At 41.0% G+C, this 20,652-nt stretch overlaps 1 protein-coding gene across 1 annotated transcript in view; it reads left to right on the top strand.

Moving 5' to 3' along the window:
* Window positions 1–20,652, top strand: part of ASAH2 (N-acylsphingosine amidohydrolase 2) — a 65,182-nt gene that overhangs the window by 12,613 nt on the left and 31,917 nt on the right. Inside the window, exons 4-7 of the mRNA XM_052661089.1 lie at window positions 269–445; window positions 713–840; window positions 1,958–2,035; window positions 19,540–19,660. Coding sequence (XP_052517049.1) covers window positions 269–445; window positions 713–840; window positions 1,958–2,035; window positions 19,540–19,660 — 504 coding nt within the window. The remainder of the gene's footprint in view (window positions 1–268; window positions 446–712; window positions 841–1,957; window positions 2,036–19,539; window positions 19,661–20,652) is intronic.

The raw sequence follows: 20,652 nt of genomic DNA, 5'->3' as shown, positions 1-20,652 counted from the left end.
CCTACCTCTGGGTGGTGTTATAAAGATTTTTAAATGGCATGATGTAATACCTAGCATTGTGCTTGCACACGTCAAGAATCTATAAAATGTTAGCAGTTGCAATTGTTCTTGATGTTGTTGTTACTGAGATGATGAACTCAAGCACAGAGGGAAAGGTCACGTGACGGGGATGTCCAACGCAGTGATTAGCCTCATCAGAGCTTTTTCTCAGGCTAAGCACCTGTGTTATTCCTCTTCTTAGTTCTGATTGTTCTTTTTTTTCTTCAAGGTCCTGAGCAGGCTGCAGAATAAATACGGCTCCCTGTACAGAAGAGACAATGTTATTCTGAGTGGCACTCATACACACTCGGGTCCAGCAGGATATTTCCAGTACACAACATTTGTAATTGCCAGTGAAGGATTTAGCAATCGTACTTTTGAGTACATGGTCACTGGCATTGTGAAGGTAGGCAAGGGGACTTAGAGGCAACTGTTGTTTAGCATTGCTTACAGCACCTTAGGAAAGGTCTCTTATGATACAGAGAGTTCCTATAGGATCTTGGATACCAGCCCAGAATGACACCAGCCCTGTGGCTCTCCAGCTTTCATCCCATAGTAGGGATAAGTTGGAGACGAAAGAAATTGTCCACAGGGCTCTTCTATTTATATCAACTAAGTTCTTATGCCCACTAGGATTTCTAACTTTACAACTTTTTTCTTTTTTAACCCATAGAGCATTGAGATAGCACACACAAATATGAAACCAGGCAAAATCTTTATCAATAAAGGGACTGTGGATGGTGCACAGATCAACCGAAGTCCTACTTCTTACCTTTGGAATCCACAGTCAGAGAGAGCAAGGTGAGGGGACCAGTTATCGGAATGAAATGCATGTGCTTTCCTTTAGGAACTATCAACAAAATTTAAGAACAGGGTTGTTAGTTGATGGATATAGTGAAGGCTGAAAGAGTATTAAAGCTGAAATAATTTAAAAGCATGTCTATAATCTAAGACAACCAGAAATGAGACTGTAGAAGCACAGAAAAACCTGTGTACACATCTTCCCACTTTGCTGGCTGTGGGAATTGGATGTGAACGTTTGAAGGACTGTAGGCTTTCAAATCAGGTGCACCTGTGGTCTTGTCTTTATCACTTTGTAGTTGTGTGACCTTTATTGATTTACTTAAACCTTAATTTATTGGCTCTCAGCTTCTCATCTGTAAAATATAAAAATATGCATAACATATTTGTTCAATTAATGAATAGCTCGTTTTATTACGTTATTCAGAAGAAATCATTTTAGTCCAGGGGAATGTAGCAAGATAGATAAGGTAAAAGAATAAAGAAGTTGGCATGAAGAGCAACCCATAAAACTGGCATAATTGAATGGGACAACTTAAGGAAGGCCATTATTTAAAAAATTTTTTAATGTGATAAACTGGGTTTTTGACAGAAGAGAAGTACTTGGTTACTATGGCAGAATAAAATAATATCTCAGTCCAACCTGATATTTTACATTTGTCTACATATTTTTTGATAAATTTCAAAGGAGTTGATTTTTAGAAAATACACTCTGATTTCCCTTCAAAAGACATAAAAGAACACTTTAAGTTGTAGGTCAGGCATGCTTTTGATTTTGCACATTCCCTGCTATTTTTAAGAGATTTCACTAAAATTTGATATGAGTAGAAATTTCAAAAACTAATCCTTTCCATGAGAAATAATATATGCCCTATAATATTTCAAAAATGTATATTTCATCTCCAGTTAGCTGACCTATGCCCCTAACTTTGGTCACATTTGCAAACATTTCTTTAGCTAAGAAATAAGACCCTGGATGCAGTTTGTACGATTACAGGTGCCAGGGAACCTTGCTTACTGAGAGTCATTTTGTTTTTTGTGTCAGCTTCTGCTTTGTCATACACAAGGGCCAGGCTCTAGCCTAGAACTCACTAAGTGCGTTTATTTTGCTGACTAGGTATTCTTCAAATACAGACAAGGAAATGGTGCTCTTGAAAATGGTAGATCTGAATGGAGAAGAGCTGGGTCTTATCAGGTACTGTTTACTTTTTAAAAAAAATTCTGTCTGGATAAATTTCTTTATATGACAGAAAGGGACCAGAATATTGGCAGCAGAGGCTAAGAACAGGCTGAGTGGTGGAGTTGGAGCTGGGATCCAGCCATGTGCCCTCGGGTATGGTTCTCAGCATCCTAGGTCTAACAAAAGGATTATATGAATGAAGGATCTGAGTGAACGAGTTAAGCAGTGTCTGACATATGATAGGCTCAGTAAATGCTAGTGGTTATTACTGTATCAAGATCTTATGTGGAGGTTATTACTACTTTATCAAGATAATCATAGATAGAGGACAGTGATCTCCTGGAAATGAGAAAACAATCTGACCAACCAGGCAAGTGACTATGAGTTTGAGATTACTGACCTGTGTTTTTCTAAAAGGAATGTGTGTGTGTGTGTGTGTGTGTGTGTGTGTGTGTTAGTTGCTTAGTCATGTCCGACTCTTTGCAACCCCAAGACAGCAGCTCACCAGGCCTCTCCGTCCATGGGATTCTCCAGGCAAGAACACTGGAGTGGGTCTACATTTCCTTCTCCAAAAGGAACTATAGAAAGAAAGTGAAGTCGCTCAGTTGTGTCCGACTCTTTGTGACCCCATGGACTGCAGCCCACCAGGCTCCTCCATCTATGGAATTTTCCAGGCAAGAGTACTGGAGTGGGGTGCCATTTCCTTCTCCGTCTAAAAGGAATAAGTTAAGTCTAACGCAGTACAATGCCAATTAGTGATGAAAGCAGAACCGAGACCACCTAATGGAAGCAGATGAGGTAAAATCACAGCTTGGCAGAGATTTTGGGCTCCATTTCATATGTAAGAAAACACATGGATTCTGTTTTCTTTGAAAAGAAGTCATTTGTATTCCTGTGTGATTTTGGTGGCTGTAATTGAGCTGGCTAAGGAATTGCCTGGGTAGGTAATAGTCCCAGACACTCTGTCCAGTGGACTTCCAGACTGATGCACGGATGCCCTAAGGAAGTAGATGCTAGCACATGGGTGCCGGAGTCAAATAGCTTGGGTCCACTCTGGACTCTCATTCCTAGTAGCTGTGTGACTTTGGTCGAGTTTCTTAACTTCTCTGTGTCTGTTTTCTTACTCTAAAATTGAGGGATGAAATGAGTCCTTAAATACTGATAATAACTTTGTAAAGGAAGTAGGGATCTATCAGGGAGGATTATAAAATATCTAGGTGAAAGTTTCTATGTGAGTAAAATTAAGTAACTTGAAAGTAATAAGAGGTGAAGAAAAACATTAAAGATTATGATTAATCAGTTCAGATACTAGGGGTGGTCCTAACTGCATGGAGAACACACAGTGGCAAGGAGCTCATGTTTCAGCCTTAGGTACAGGTTTTCAGATTTGAATTCAGGCCCAGCCCTGTCACTTACTAACCCTGGGTCTTGAGGAAAGTAATTTATCTACTTATATGTCAAACTATCCTGTTTGAAAATGAGACTAGTAATAATACCTCTTAGGATTATTTGAAAATTAAATGAGATAATGCATGCAAAACTCTAGTTCTGTGCCTGACATAGAAAGAATTTCATAATTTTAACTGAAAGATAGGAAGTAAATAATACAGTACCTCTTCTGAAAATTCCATTGTTGGTGTATTGGTGTGCTTGAACTTCTTAGCATTGGAGTTAGTTCTTTGGGGTTAAAGTGAGGTCACTAAAAATTCCCTGATAAAATAAACATTATTATGTGGGTTGCTGTAATAGAATTCCGTCTTTGAGTGCATTAATTCATCTATTGATTAGTTGCCACCTAGTATTTAACGCAGTAGTCTTCGTAAATATCAGACATGCAATTATGTTCTTGAGGTATATTGTTATGAATCAAACATAGACACTATCTTCAAGAGTCGTACAGGCTAGTGGGGTGGTTAGGGCTGGAGAAAGAGACAGAGGCAGACAGACAAGTAATCATAACGTAAATCAGATGGTTGTCAGTGCTATCACCTGGGAACTTAGAGGCACTGAGCTCTGCCTGGGAGCATAGTGGAAGGCTTCAAAGAGGAAATGACATTTGAGCTGGACTTGAAGGAGCCATGGGTTTCTCAGGGGGCCATGAGAAAACTGCATGATGAGGCCAGAGTATGGGCTTAGGTCAGGGAGTGGGTGAGAGATGAATCTGGAAAGGCAAGCTACCTCTCGATTTTTGAGCACCTTCAGGGGGAATTTGGTTAGGAGACAGTCAGGATAAGAACACATATGTATGACTAGTTAGATGGAAAATCCCCAAATTTGTTAGAAAAAGAAGATGCCTTTTCCCTTATAGTTTCTACCTAATTCTTGGCTGGATGACTGAGACCACTCATGATTCCCTTTTATTAGTTTCTGAGTCATTGAACAATGCCAAAAGAACATTCAATGATATTTTTGGGGCCAGATGTTCTTTGCTTCCTTGCATGTAACTGTATAATATATCTGGAAGTTCCAGGGTCAACTGTCAAGGTTATAATGATGCTCCTCCATCTGCTGTGCTTAACAGCCTGCAATAACTTTCTATTGTTTCTATAGCTCCCATATGTTATCCTTGATGTTTTTGCGCCTGCATTTGCCTCTTGTTGCATAGGGATAATTGCTCTCTGAATACATTAAAAATGATCCAAAACATAAAGTCAAATCTGGGCTGCTAAGTAACTCAGCCACCATATGTAGGTACCTGCTGTGAGATAGAATCCCAAGGTATGAGGAGTTTGGAAGCACAGCATCTCAGATTTACAGAGTATAAAGTCACCGAGTTTAAATTTCAGCTGAAGCCTACAAAAGTGATGCAACCTGCCCAATGTTATGGCCAAGACTATTCACTATGAAAACCATGTTGAAATTCATCATTTATTCTTTGCTACTTTCATTTTTATTTTCATTTCTTCACTTAAAAGTCTGCACCAGTCACCTACGATATGCCAGGCAGTGCTTTCCAGTCCTTGAAACGATTCATTTCTAGTAAAAGGTCCTAAAGTCAGAAGTCAAATACCTTTGTCTGTGCTTCTTGAGCAAATCCTTTAAAATCTGAGACTCCACTTTTACATTTCTCAAATGTAGATGTATAATATGATAACGTCCCTCCACATACAGATTGTTATGCATTCATTTATTTATTAAGTATTGTAGAATACATGTGTCATGAACTGAACTAGTACTATAGAATACACTAATGAGAAAAAAATCGATGTCCTAAGTATTGCTCCTTATAGAACTTATAGTCTATTGGTGGAGACAAAGGTGATCAAATAGTGATATAAACCAATGTATAATTATAATTGCATTGAGTGCTGAAAAAGGAAGGTATGCAGAGCTGTGAAGTGACTTGACTTGATCAGGAAGTTGGGAAAGGCATCCCTGACGGCTCAGTGGGTGAAGGATCCAGCTGCAATGCCGGAGATACAGGAGACATGGGTTCTGTCCCTGGGTCAGGAAGATCCCCTGGAAGAGGAAATGGCAACCCACTCCAGTGTTCTTACCTGAAAAATCCCAGTGGACAGAGGAGCCTGGCAGGGTATAATCCAAAGGGTTGCAAAGAGTCAGACATGACTGAATACACATGCAGATGTCAGTTGTCCCCGAGGATAAGACAGTGGAACTGAAAACCAAGGCAGGTTGAGAATTGACTGGCAAAATGTGAGGATGGAAAAGAGCATTTAACACAGAAAAATACGTGCAGAAGTAATATAGCCTGTTTGAGGAGTTGATAGAAGGTCTGTGTGGCCGAAGTACAGAGGACAGTGAGGTAGGGTGCTGTGAATTAAAAGTTAGAGGTAGAGGTTAGACACCGTGATAAAGATTTGGGTCTTTATACAGAAAAATAGAAAATCACTGAAGTATTTAAAGCTGGGGTTGGGAACTGGGGGCTCTTGAAGGGTTAGGAAGAATAGTGACTTGAAGGATGAAAGAATCATGTGTATGAAATTATTTCATAAACCATTAAGTCCTCTACAGTTGTCCAACACTTGCCTCGGTTGATCAGTCTATAAGGAAAATATTTCTTTTTGCCTAATACTACTGTTGGGTGCTGCCGTGGTAAATAATCTACCTGCAAAGCAAGAGGCCCAGGTTCGATCCCTGGGTAGGGATCCCCTGGTGAAGGGAATGGCAACCTACTCCAGTATTCTTGTCTAGAGAATTCCATGGGCAGGGGAGGCTGGTGGGCTACAGTCCATGGGGTCTCTGAGTCTGACATGACTGAGTGACTTAACACTACTACTACTGTATGCAGACACAGTAAATGACTTTTCCCCAAATGTGGAGAACATGTTTGGGATGTTTTGAATTAAAATATAAGCTGTGTGGAAGTCAGAAATTCACTTTGGGAGATTCTCAAAGGCATCTCAAAGGAGTCAACCAGCGGAGATGACGATGAGTTCTGGGAGACCCTGAATGGGGAAGGGAGAAAACAAGACAGGTTTCAACAGACTTACAGACTTAAAGAACAAACTTAAGGTTTCCAGTGGGGAAGGATAGGCAGAAGGGATAGTTAGGCAGTTTGGGATAGACATGTACACACTGCTATACTTAAAATGGATAACCAATAAGGACCTACCATATAGCACATGGAACTCTGCTCAATATTATGTGGCAGGATGGCTGGAAGGGGCATGTGGGGGAGAATGGATGCATGCCACATGTGCACACATGGCTGAGTGCCTTTGCTGTCCACCTGAAACTATCACAGTGTTGTTCATCAGCTGTACTCCAATATAAAATAAAAAGTTTCAAATGTTTCAAATGTCTGCACCAAACAGAAAGTCATAGGGTCGGGCACTTCATCTGAATGGCTGCTCTGGGTGGTGGACAGTCCCTTCCTATACAGTTGAAAAGTGCAGGTGGCTCTGGGAGAGGCAGTTGGGAGCACTGACGCTTTTCAAGGGTAGTACAGCAGGACAGCCTCTGTCTCACTTCCTTTCCCTTCTCCTAGCTCATTGCACTGGCCAAGCTTCCTTCCTCAATTATGCAGCAGTGGCATGGACCCTCCTTTTTTTCTCATCTCGTTAGCCCTCTAGGAGTCAGTATGGCATGGCTTCTGTTGGTCAGAGCTGTAAGAAAGGTCTGAGCAGGGTTTTGAATGATTTCTCTATTGTCTTGTGTTTTATGCATTGCAAATCCTTTTATTACAGAAGGGGGTTAGCCTTTCAAGGAACATTTTCAAAAGATAGCAAGGGACGGTAATTTGCTTAACCTATTTCAAGAATTTTTGCACACACTTAGAAAAACACAATTTATGAAAATAATTCATTTGAATGATACTGACTTATAGAGCTCATTTGGGGGGGGTGTGCATATGTGTGTGTAAATCTTCTCTATGATCTCTGCCTTTGACTTTCAGGATTACTTGAGAATTATTTACTCTCAATGGCTTGCTATCCTCCCTGCTGCATTCTCCTTTCAGTGTGCTTAACCTCACACCAAGAACAAATGTGGAAATCTCAGTGACTGCCCTTCATCAGCCTTTCTTGACCTCTTATCTTCTCTCCATCTCATTGCCTCATGTCTTTATAAATATATCCTCCATTAGCCTTCAAACTCTGGTTCCTGGAGCCTCACTCTCTCTTTCTGCATCCTGAATTTCTCTTTCCTCTTCTACGTTGTTGTGAAGCCTGATGCTGTCTTCCTGCTCCAACTTTCCTATCAGCTTATTTGTGCTGTTTCATTCCAGTGAAGTGAGTGTAGGCCTTGGTTGTGTAGTGAGTCTTCTGTGTCTAGTCCATCCCCATGTAAAGTGAAGGTGCTTCATAAGGGCTTTCTGATGACAAGGATGATGATAGTTGACTGATAACAGATTAATCATGCTTGTTAATGTAAAGGTCCCAAGTTTAGAAACCAGAGCTATAAAAGCCAGTTGTCATAACTGGCAGAAGACATTGGACTTACTTCCCAAAGTCAACCATGGTTAATATTCAGGTACATTTTCTTCTGCCTATTTCCTTAGAATGTATGATAAGAAATATGCACAATTAAAAGGTCATTCTGTAAAGATAGATGCTTTCTTAGTCTTATGCTGCTGCTGATGCTATGTCACTTCAGTCGTCTCCAACTCTGTGCGACCCCATAGACGGCAGCCCACCAGGCTCCCCCGTCCCTGGGATTCTCCAGGCAAGAACACTGGAGTGGGTTGCCATTTCCTCCTCCAATGCATGAAAGTGAAAAGTGAAAGTCAAGTCGCTCAGTCATGTCCAACTCTTTGCGACCCCATGGACTGTAGCCTACAAGGTTCCTTTGGCCATGGGATTTTCCAGGCAAGAGTACTGGAGCGGGTTGCCATTGCCTTCTCCATTCTCAGTCTCATATACTATGGGTATTAAAAACTTTAAAATATTGTGAAAAATGTTAACGATGTTATCTTCATGTATCTCAGTGTCTTTTGTTTTTTGTAGTGATTCCCTTTATATCTAATAATTTTTGTCTCAGTTCAGTCTTTCAGTTGTGTCCAACTCTTTGTGACCCCATGGACCACAGCATGCCAAGCCTCTCTGTCCATTGCCAACTGCTGGAGGTTACTCAGACTCATGTCCATTGAGTCTGTGATGCCATTCAGGAGTCTCATCCTCAGTCGTCCCCTTCTCCTCCTGCCCCCAATCCCTACCAGCATCAGAGTCTTTTCCAAAGAGTCAACTCTTCACATGAAATAGCCAAAGGATTGGAGTTTCAGCTTCAGCATCAGTCCTTTCAATGAACACCCAGGACTGATCTCCTCTAGGATGGACTGGTTGGATCTCCTTGCAGTCCAAGGGACTCTCAAGAGTCTTCTCCAACACCACAGTTCAAAAGCATCAATTCTTCGGTGCTCAGCCTTCTTCACAGTCCAACTTTCACATCCATACATGACCACTGGAAAAACCATAGACTTGACTAGATGGACCTTTGTTGGCAAAATAATGTCTCTGCTTTTCAATGGGCTATCTAGGTTGGTCATAACTTTCCTTCAAAGCAGTGTCTTTTAATTTCATGGCTGCAATCACCATCTGCAGTGATTTTGGAGCCCCCAAAAATAAAGTCTGACACTGCTTCCACTGTTTCCCCATCTATTTCCCATGAATTGATGGGACCGGATGCCATGATCTTCGTTTTCTGAATGTTGAGCTTTAAGCCAACTTTTTCGCTCTCCTCTTTCACTTTCATCAAGAGGCTTTTTAGTTCCTCTTCACTTTCTGCCATAAGGGTGGTGTCATCTGCATATCTGAGGTTATTGATATTTCTCCTGGCAATCTTGATTCCAGCTTGTGCTTCTTCCAGACCAGCATTTCTCATGATGTACTCTGCATAGAAGTTAAATAAGCAGGGTGACAATATACAGCCTTGACGTACTCCTTTTCCTATTTGGAACCAGTCTGTGTTCCATGTCCAGTTCTAACTATTGCTTCCTGAGTTGCATACAGGTTCTCAAGAGACAGGTCAGGTGGTCTGGTATTTTCATCTCTTTCAGAATTTTCCACAGTTTATTGTGATCCATACAGTCAAAGGCTTTGGCATAGTCAATAAAGCAGAAATAGATGTTTTTCTGGAACTCTCTTGCTTTTTCCATGATCCAGCGGATGTTGGCAATTTGATCTCTGGTTCCTCTGCCTTTTCTAAAACCAGCTTGAACATCTGGAAGCTCACGGTTCACGTATTGCTGAAGCCTGGCTTGGAGAATTTTGAGCATTACTTTGCTAGTGTGTGAGATGAGTGCAATTGTGCAGTAGTTTGAGCATTCTTTGGCATTGCCTTTCTTTGGGATTGGAATGAAAACTGAGTTTTTCCAGTCCTGTGGCCACTGTTGAGTTTTCCAGATTTGCTGGCATATTGAGTGCAGCACTTTTACAGCATCATCTTTGAGGATTTGAAACAGCTCAACTGGAATTCCGTCACCTCCACTAACTTTGTTCATAGTGATGTTTTCTAAGGCCCACTTGACTTCACATTCCAGGATTTCTGGCTCTAGGTGAGTGATCACACCATCGTGATTATCTGGGTCATGAAGATCTTTTTGTACAGTTCTGTGTATTCTTGCCACCTCTTCATAATATCTTCTGCTTCTGTTAGGCGCGTACCCTTTCTGTCCTTTATTGAGCCCATCTTTGCATGAAATGTTCCCTTGGTATCTCTAATTTTCTTGAAGAGATCTCTAGTCTTTCCCGTTCTATTGTTTTCCTCTATTTCTTTGCATTGATCGCTGAGGAGGGCTTTCTTATCTCTCCTTATCAGTGAACCTATACCAACACATTGTTGTCACCCAGAGTCATAATTTATATTAGCATTCAAGCTTGGTGCTATATAAAAATCTTCCTTTTCTTCGTATATTTCCAAAAATTTCAATAGTGAATCAAAATAAACCAAAGTTTAAAATCATCTGGTAATCCTGGGACTCAGTGGTGGTGATTTAGTTACTGTCATGTCCAACTCTTGAGACCCCATGGATTGTAGCCCACCAGGCTCCTCGGTCCATGGGATTTTCCAGGCCAGAATACTGGGGTGGGTTGCCATTTCCTTCTCCAGGGGATCTTCCCAACCCAGGAATTGAACCTGGGTCTCTTGCATTGCAGGCGGATTCTTTACCACCTGAGCTATGAGGGAAGTTCTAGGACTCAATAATTTCTAATGTTTTGTTATATAATCTTTCCTAATTTTTTTCCTAATCATGTTTATATCTTTTTATTTTTAAAGAGATTATTGTATATACCATTTGGTAACTTTTTCATTCAGAAATTCTTTATGAATTTATTTCAGTGCTACTTAGTATTTTTAAAATCACCATCTTTAAATTGTTGTATAGTATTTCATTATAATACAGGAGACATGGGGTTGATCCCTTGGTCGGGAAGATTCCCTGGAGAAGGAAATGGCAACTCACTCCAGTATTCTTGACTTGGAAAGCCCATGGACAGAGGAGCCTGGCAGGCAATTTTCCATGGTGTTTTACCATATGTATGGTAATATATCCAGTGAGTCACCAGCCATTTGACGTTTTAGTTCATAGTTTTTCTTTCATACACTGTTATAAGCATTTGTGAAGAGACCACTCCAGCCTGGGAAACCCATGGACAGAGGAGTCTGGCAGGCTATAGTCCATGGGTTTGCAAAGAGTCAGCCATAACTTAGTGACTAAAACAAAACAACAATCTTATAAATATTTGCCAGTGATTTCCTAGAAGTGGGGTTGCTGAGTCAAAAAGGAACGTTTATTATTAAGGATTGCCTCATGAATTTCCACACGATTCTCTGGCAAACTTGTGTTGGTTTGCAGAGCTTCCACCCAAACATGCATGGAGCGTTGTTCCCAGTGCTCTTGCCAATCTTAGTATTTTCAGACTTTACACATGTTAAGTGATAGACCCAAAAAAGATGAATCATTTTTGTCTTCCTTTCAATTCTTCAATTCCTGGATAGTTAGGCTGAATTAAAATAAATACTCTTATTGGCCACTTCTTGCTTTACTACCGTGGCTTGTTTAATCATACTATTTAGGTTGCAAGAATTTTGATTGCAGTAACTTAATGAACTTAATGGAATCCACCAAACCAACTATCTCTCCATTAACATTATTGAGAGTTTTTTTTTTTTCCTATCCAGAGCTTTTAAAGAAAACAAAATGAGTAGGTGAGAATGGACATCTCTCTTTGGAGTAGAGGTGGTCGATTCTCCAGGATACTGGCCACCGAGTTTACCTATAACTTCAGAAGCTGTTCTTTGGCTATGGCTCATTGTCTTTTAATTTGAGCAATCTGGTCTGTAGTCACCGCATCTGCTTGTTTCAGATTCAAGTTGTCCTTTGCATAAAATTCTGGGCCTAATAGCCCTCCCAGTATAGCACAATGAAACATTCTTTGCTTTCCTTTTCCCAACTGTCTGTAATGGGGTGGGGCAAGGAGGAACATAAGACAGGTGAAAGAGAGGTCTGTTGATTAGGCGTGTGTTAAGAGATGAATTAATTAATGCCAGGTGATGCAATCCAGTACTCTTGCCTGGAGAATCCCATGGATGGAAGAGCCTGCTAGGCTGCAGTCCATAGGGTTTCTAAGAGTCGGACACGACTGAGCGACTTCACTTTCACTTTTCACTTTCATGCATTGGAGGAGGAAATGGCAACCCACTCCAGTGTTCTTGCCTGGAGAATCCCAGGGACGGGGGAGCCTGATGGGCTGCCGTCTATGGGCTTGCACAGAGTCGGACACGACTGAAGCGACGCAGCAGCAGCAGCAGCAGCAGCGGCAGGCGGTGCAATAGACCTTGAAATCACCGTGGCTTAACACATGGCAGATTTTAATGTGCACATTTGCCATTCATGCAAAATGTCATAAAATGTGGGTGGTCCTTCTGCACACACGTTACTAGCCAGATTCACATGGTCCACCCGGCCAGTGGAATTGGGAACTAGAGGGCATACTGGTATTTTGTAAGCCCTCAAGTCCCTGTCATAAGAGGGAAGGGTTTCTTCACTTAATTATTTAAAGCTTACATTATATGGGGTGATATACATGTGTTGGGCACTAAGCTAAAAAGCCTCTTGATGAAAGTGAAAGAGGAGAGTGAAAAAGTTGGCTTAAAGCTCAACATTCAGAAAACGAAGATCATGGCATCCGGTCCCATCACTTCATGGGAAATAGATGGGGAAACAGTGGAAACAGTGGCTGACTTTATCATTTTGGGGCTCCAAAATCACTGCAGATGGTGACTGTAGCCATGAAATTAAAAGACGCTTACTCCTTGGAAGGAAAGTTATGCTCAACCTTGATAGTATATTCAAAAGCAGAGACATTACTTTGCCGACTAAGGTCCTTCTAGTCAAGGCTGTGGTTTTTCCTGTGGTCATGTATGGATGTGAGAGTTGGACTGTGAAGAAGGCTGAGCGCTGAAGAATTGATGCTTTTGAAGTGTGGTGTTGGAGAAGACTCTTGAGAGTCCCTTGGACTGCAAGGAGACCCAACCAGTCCATTCTGAAGAAGATCAGCCCTGGGATTTCTTAGGAAGGAATGATGCTAAAGCTGAAGCTCCAGTACTTTGGCCACCTCATGCGAAGAGTTGACTCATTGGAAAAGACTCTGATGCTGGGAGGGATTGGGGGCAGGAGGAGAACGGGACGACCGAGGATGAGATGGCTGGATGGCATCACTGACTCGATGGACGTGAGTCTGAGTGAACTCCGGGAGATGGTGATGGACAGGGAGGCCTGGTGTGCTGCGATTCATGGGGTCGCAAAGAGTTGGACACGACTGAGCAGCTGAACTGACCTGATACATGTGTTGAATACACACATGCACATGCATCATATATTTTAATGTTGTATTTATCTTATTAACTATACCTATATGCACACATAGCTTTGTATCCTTTTTTCCTTTCAATCCTCACCATTACTGCAACAGCAGTAGTATCAAAACCAGCGTAGCGTCATCACAGTGATGATTTATTCCATTCTTAGCACAGACCAGCCTAGGTGCTCAACACTTCAGATATATTTGTTCTCTTAATTGTCAGATGTCATGAGGTGGATACAGCCTATCATGTTACAGATATGAACATTGAGTTTCAAATAGGTTAGGTATAATAACTTGTGTCCAACGCCAGAGCTCTAAGCCACTAAAATGTACGGTCTCTGTATTAGTTTCTTAGAGTTTCCTTAACAAACCACTAGAGACCTGCTGGTTTAAAACAGCAGAAATTTTTCCTGTCACAGATCAAGAAGTGCCAGAAGTCTGAAGTCAGGGTCTTGGCATTGCCAGCTTAGTTTATTTCTCTCCCTCAGTTATTGTCTCATTCCTACAAAGATTCGGAACAATGGACTAAAGAGTTTAAAACAGCAGACAAATTACAGCTCAGGCAGACAGATCTTTTATTAAACAGACACTCCCAAGTCATAGGAATTGTAACGATCCCTCTTGACTTCCCCTTTTTATACTTCCCATCTCTTCCTCCTTTTGGTGCAAAATGGGGCTTGTATTTACCACCAATAAAGAAAGGAAATGCAAACGGGCATATACTCAAGGCTGACTGACAGCTGCAACTTATGTAACACCAGGCTTTGTTGCACATGTCTTTCCATAATTCAGTCTGTTATAGTCAGACATATGCATATGTAGAATATTTATGAATCCTTAATAGGCTCCTAGATGTCTAAGGTTGCTTGAGGAAGCCCCCGAGGTTAGTTTGTATCCACTGTGTGCAGAGGGCAACTGTGCAGGAGTTGGAAAGTCTCTGTGGTTATTTTTGTAGTATATCTGTGAGCCCTCCTGGATGTGTCTGGGATGGGGTTTAGAGATCAACCTGCATCTTTTTGTCTAGGACTCTCCTGGTTGCTCATGCCTAACTTCCTACCTAACGGAAAGCTTGGGTATTCCTGGAGGCTTTGAGGGAGAGTTGACTCCATGCCTTTCTCGTAGCTTCTGGTGACTGCCAGCAGTCCTGTCCTTGGCTTGCGGATACATCACTGCAGATTGTGCCTTCATCTTCACACTTCCTACATCCCCATATCTGGGTGTCTCTCTGTCTCTTTCCTCTTGTTATGAGGGCACCAGTTATCGGACTGAAGGCCCAACGAAAGATAGTATGATTTTACCTTGTTTACATCTGCAAAAATTCTGTTTCCAAATAAGATCCCATGCTGAGGTTCTGCTAGGCATGAATTTTGGGGTGACACTTTTGACTCCAGATGACACCACCCTTATGGCAGAAAGTGAAGAAGAACTAAAGAGCCTCTTGAGGAAAGTGAAAGAGGAGAGTGAAAAAGTTGGCTTAAAGCTCAACATTCAGAAAACGAAGATCATGGCATCTGGTCCCATCACTTCATGGCAAATAGATGGGGAAACAGAGGCAACAGTGGCTGACTATTTTTCTGGGCTCCAAGATCACTGCAGATGGTGACTGCAGCTATGAAATTAAAAGACGCTTACTCCTTGGAAGGAAAGTTATGACCAGTCTAGACAGCATATTAAAAAGCAGAAATATTACTTTGTCAACAAAGGTCCATCTAGTCAAGGTTATGGTTTTGCTATTAGTCATGTATGGATGTGAGAGTTGGACTATAGAGAAAGCTGAGCACTGAAAAATTGATGCTTTTGTACTGTGGTATGTTAGAGAAGACTCTTGAGAGTCCCTTGGACTGCAAGGAGATCCAACCAGTCCATTCTAAAGGAGATCAGTCCTGGGTGTTCATTGGAAGGACTGATGCTGAAGCTGAAACTCCAATACTTTGGCCACCTGATGCGAAGATCTGACTCATTTGAAAAGACCTTGATGCTGGGAAAGATTGAGGGCAGAAGAAGGGGACGACAGAAGATGAGATGGTTGGATGGCATCACCAACTCGATGGACATGGGTTTGGGTAGACTCCAGGAGTTGGTGATGGACAGGGAGGCCTGGTGTGCTGTGGTTCATGGGGTCGCAAAGAGTCAGACACAACTAAGTGACGGAACTGAACAGTGTCCTATGTTGTATTTGTCCAAAGATCTCCCATGTTGTTACACATTTTCATGAACGCTGCCTTTGAATGGAGGTACAATATTCTTGTTCTCCCCTTTGGTGGACATTTAGGTTGGAGATAGCCATACCTGGCACACAGGACTTGCTGCATAGCAGATAAAGATGCTCCATTCTCTGGGCTGATGGAGGTGTGCTTCACTTGGGGAGCTGAGTGGGAGCCGGATTTCAGCCTTCACTTACCCCTTTGCCAGTCACCTTTGTTCAGACCTTGGCTTCTGTGTGAAGAGGGCAGCTCAGATCTGAGAGAACAGAACCTGGAATGGGTTATTACTGTTTCAGAATGTTTAAATAGCTCATTTCTGCATTTGGCTTTTCTGTTTCACAACAGGAAGTACACAATGTCTGAATTGAAAGAGACACTAGAAATACCTCAGTTACACAGGAGGAGAGAATAATTATTCTGTATTAATCTGCAGTTTATTGATTCACTGTGTATATGTGTATGTGCTCAGTTGTAGCTGATTCATTGTGACACTATGGACTGTAGCCTGCCAGGCTTTTCATGAGATTTTCCAGGCAAGAATACTGGAGTGGGTTGCCAGTTCCTTCTCCAGGGTATCTTCCTGACACAAGGATCAAAACCCTGTCTCCTGAGTCTCCTGCAATGGCAGGCAGATTATTAACCATTGAGCATGATTGAAATTGATTTTTCAGAAGTTTTTTAGAAATTTGAACGAACTTTGCTACTTACAATGATTAGATCTCAAATCTCTTGACTTTCCTCAGTACCGGGATTGCATCATGATGAATCAAGTAGAGTCTTGGTCTAGCTGTGACATTATTTTAAAGTCATTGTTTCAAAATGTTTATTATCAAGGACATCGACATCTTCTTATGGCTATATTCTCACTTCTTTTGAAACTACCTAATGCTGAAGAATTCTCAAACTACCGCATAATTGCACTCATCTCACACGCTAGTAAACTAATGCTCAAAATTCTGCAAGCCAGGCTTCAGCAATATGTGAACCGTGAGCTTCCAGATGTTCAAGCTGCTTTTAGAAAAGGCAGAGATCAAATTGCCAACATTCGCTGGATCATCAAAAGAGCAAGAGAGTTCTAGAAAAACATCTCTTTCTGTTTTATTGACTATGCCAAAGCCTTTGACTGTGTGGATCACAATCAACTGTGGAAAATTCTGAAAGAGATGGGAATACCAGACCACCTAACCTGCCTCTTGAGAAATCTGTATGCAGGTCAGGAAGCAACAGTTAGAACTGGACATGGAACAACAGATTGGTTCCAAATAGGAAAAGGAGTATGTCTAGGCTGTATATTGTCACCCTGCTTATTTAACTTATATGCAGAGTACATCATGAGAAACGCTGGGCTGGAAGAAACACAAGCTGGAATCAAGATTGCCAGGAGAAATATCAATAAGCTCAGATATGCAGATGACACCACCCTTATGGCAGAAAGTGAAGAGGAGCTAAAAAGCCTCTTGATGAAAGTGAAAGAGGCAAGTGAAAAGGTTGGCTTAAAGCTCAACATTCAGAAAATGAAGATCATGGAATCTGGTCCCATCAATTCATGGGAAATAGATGGGGAAACAGTGGAAACAGTGTCAGACTTTATTTTGGGGGGCTCCAAAATCACTGCAGATGGTGACTGCAGCCATGAAATTAAAAGACGCTTACTCCTTGAAAGAAAAGTTATGACCAACCTAGATAGCCTATTGAAAAGCAGAGACATTACTTTGCCAACAAAGTCCGTCTAGTCAAGGCTATGGTTTTTCCTGTGGTCGTGTATGGATGTGAGAATTGGACTGTGAAGAAGGCTGAGCGCTGAAGAATTGATGCTTTTGAGGTGTGGTGTTGGAGAAGACTCTTGAGAGTCCCTTGGACTGCAAGGAGATCCAACCAGTCCATTCTGAAGAAGATCAGCCCTGGGATTTCTTTGGAAGGAATGATGCTAAAGCTGAAACTCTAGTACTTTGGCCACCTCATGCGAAGAGTTGACTCATTGGAAGAGACTCTGATGCTGGGAGGGATTGAAGGCAGAAGGAGAAGGGGACGACAGAGGATGAGATGGCTGGATGGCATCACTGACTCAATGAACGTGAGTCTGAGTGAACTCCGGGAGTTGGTGATGGACAGGGAGGCCTGGCGTGCTGCGATTCATGGGGTCGCAAAGAGTCAAACACGGTTGGGTGACTGAAATGACTGACTGAAACCTTTCTTCCTCTCTTTTGAACTTTACTTAGATGAATATTTTTTGACCAGGTAAAATAAATAGTAAGTGTTTTTAAAATTAAAATGACCACTTTTCTGCATATCTTTATAAATATTCATCTCTTACCAAAGTACTTTGTTTGCTTTAACAAGCCTGATATTTTTATAGCATATATTTTAAAGGGCAGAGGAGGAAAGACACAGCATCTTCCTATTCTGAAATGCAAATAACTTTTCTGATTACTATTTTTTTTCAGTTTGGTAGAGAAAAGTTCAATCAATTTTCTAAGGCCTAAAGTAAATGAAAATTAATAATTCAAGTTTATAATCTACTTAGTAGACCAAAATTTTTTGCTTTCGCTTTCTCCCCAGATATTATGGTTCCTTGATGGCAGATATTATATTATGGTTCCTTGATGGCAGAGAACATACCTGACTCTAGTGCTGAGGTTTAACATAATGCCAACCACACACTACTAATGCATTCATTTTGATTGAATGAAAAGAGCAACAGCTCTCTCTCCTTCCCTTCATCCTTTCTACCCTGGTCCTCTTGACTGTCCAGTCTCTGAACACACTGCATCCTTTCCTTCCTATCTCCATACCTTTGCTGCAGATGACTTTCTCTAGTCATTCCCCGGCCAAGTTCCTACTCATCTTTCAAGTTCCAGCTCAGATGTCACATTTTTCAAGGGTGAAGCGTTTTTCAGGGGTGAGGTGATGCTTCATTCATCTCTATGTCTCCAGCATCTGGCACAGAGCCAGAGTTAACTGCATGTATATTGAATGAGCAATTGAATGTTCAGTTTTGTGCACCATATTACTTGGGTAAAAATATTTTAAAAACTTTTTGTGAGGAAAAATCAAAAGGTTTTCAAAAAATCCTAAAGTAGCTTGAAAATCTATGAATTGGAATCTCTCTTTTCTTGAGTATTCCTGAGAGTCTGCTTTACAGCCTTCTATCCTGTAAACACCTTTTTCACTTGTGTGAAGGTTTGATCCTATGAAAGCCACTGGACAAGGTGTCACAAGGCCCAAACTTTAGCCTTGGTCCTCTATGACAAATGGGCCACCATACTGCTTCTTTGAGTACCTTGTACCATGCAAGTAATAAGAGCCTATCTCTCAGGGTTGCTGTGAAGTTAAAATGAGGTAACAGATGTGAAATTAACTTGTAAACTCTATAGCTTTACAGTTAAACAAGGTATTACCATGCATAAGGGTATACTGAATTAGGTGTAGCATCCTCTTTCATACCCCTGTGCACTTGTTCTGCTGTTCTTTCTCCCTGGAGTGCCTTCAAGAATTAATTGCTAGTCATCTGTGGTCCCCAAACATTTTACGACTCCTTATTTCAAGCATTTGTCACACTGTATCAAGGCCATTTGTTTACATCTTTGTCCTCTGCAAGATTCTAGAGTAACCTGTGATTGATTGAGTGCTTGGTACGCTGCAGACTCTCGGTAACTGTCTATTGAATTGGATAGGATTGATTCAAATAATTATTATGTATGTACTTGCTTGAAGGACAAAGTCTATGTTGATGCAATTCTGTAGGTATATTTTCTGTAACTATACCACTGGACACCTCGTCCAGTAACTAACCAGTATTGGCTCTTGTTAGAAGCTTACAATGAAGATGACAATAATGGAATATTTATAACAATAATTTTGTATTGTTAATTTAAAATTGATCAGACTTCTTGAGTATATTATTTGTAATTTAAGTTCATTAACAATGAAAGAATGCCTATTGTCAAAAGCACGTTTTCTCCCCTGCTGGTGGAAACTTAAGCTGCCAGATATCACTTGTGACTCCATTTATTTGGTTCTCATCATTAACTTAGATCTTGTTCTTTTACAGCTGGTTTGCCATCCACCCAGTCAGCATGAGAAACACCAATCATCTTGTAAACAGTGACAACGTAGGCTATGCATCTTACCTTTTTGAACAAGAGAAGAACAAAGGTTATCTGCCTGGAGAGGTGAGAATTTATGTCACTGAAAAGCTTCATCTTAATCACTGAGTACCATCATTCATGCGGTGTTCAGAATAGCTGATTCAGATCTTCAGAGGAAAGTGTCCTCGTGGATATCACATACTGATGTGCTTGGATAGGAAGAATTCTCCATCCTCTCTTATCAGGAAAGAAAAAATTTAAATGATTATTGACTTTGTGTCAAATACTGCTTATATTGATGACGTCATAAAGTTTCAATTAGTAGGATTAGAAGAACAAATTCAAGATTTTTGCAACATATAATAGTTTTTGATCAACTTGGATATGAGATATGAGAGACTGTTGATGTTTACTTTTGTTTTCAAAGATATAAAATTATTAAGCGCCTTCTTAACTTCGTAGGAATCCAAATGAGGACAGGGAATGAGTTCTTTTCTCTGGTCCAGGCTTCCCTCTTAATTTCCTTTGAAAGACTTTGTTCTACTTTCCTGCAATACGGCCTAAGTCAGAGACAATCCTAATCCATTGGAATGGTATTTGAAATGTAGTGAGTGATGGGATCAGAGCTGGGGGGTCCCAGAATCTAGTCCGTGTACTTCAGGAAGCTCGTCAGCTCTGTGTAGATTATGGACTGCTGATAGGTAAGCGGTGAGGAAGGACCCTGCTCTGCTTGACCACAGCATCCAAACCTGAAATGTAGGAGAATATATGACAAGATGAGGACCCCAGGCCCTAGACTAGACTAAATGTTCTGTTGTAACAATATTAGCACCATGAACATTTGGCCTGACTTTTTAGCTCCTTTATTGATAATCTTCTGTTTTTTTCACTTTAGCCTGTTTTTTAGGAAAAAAGAAGTAATTTCCCATTATTCTTTTAGTATAAGAAATGACACAATCTCCTATGCTTGATTATCTCTTTCCTTAAGTAAATTTAAGAGACTTAAAATGAAATGGTAGACCAGTTAGGTTGAGATTAAGGTCTTGCCCTACTGAAAAAAGATTATGTGTAGTTAT

Source organism: Budorcas taxicolor, chromosome 23, assembly GCF_023091745.1.
Source record: "Budorcas taxicolor isolate Tak-1 chromosome 23, Takin1.1, whole genome shotgun sequence".
NCBI lineage: Eukaryota > Metazoa > Chordata > Mammalia > Artiodactyla > Bovidae > Budorcas > Budorcas taxicolor.
Note: the sequence above shows the minus strand (reverse complement) of the source record. Positions and strands in the feature narration are given on the sequence as shown.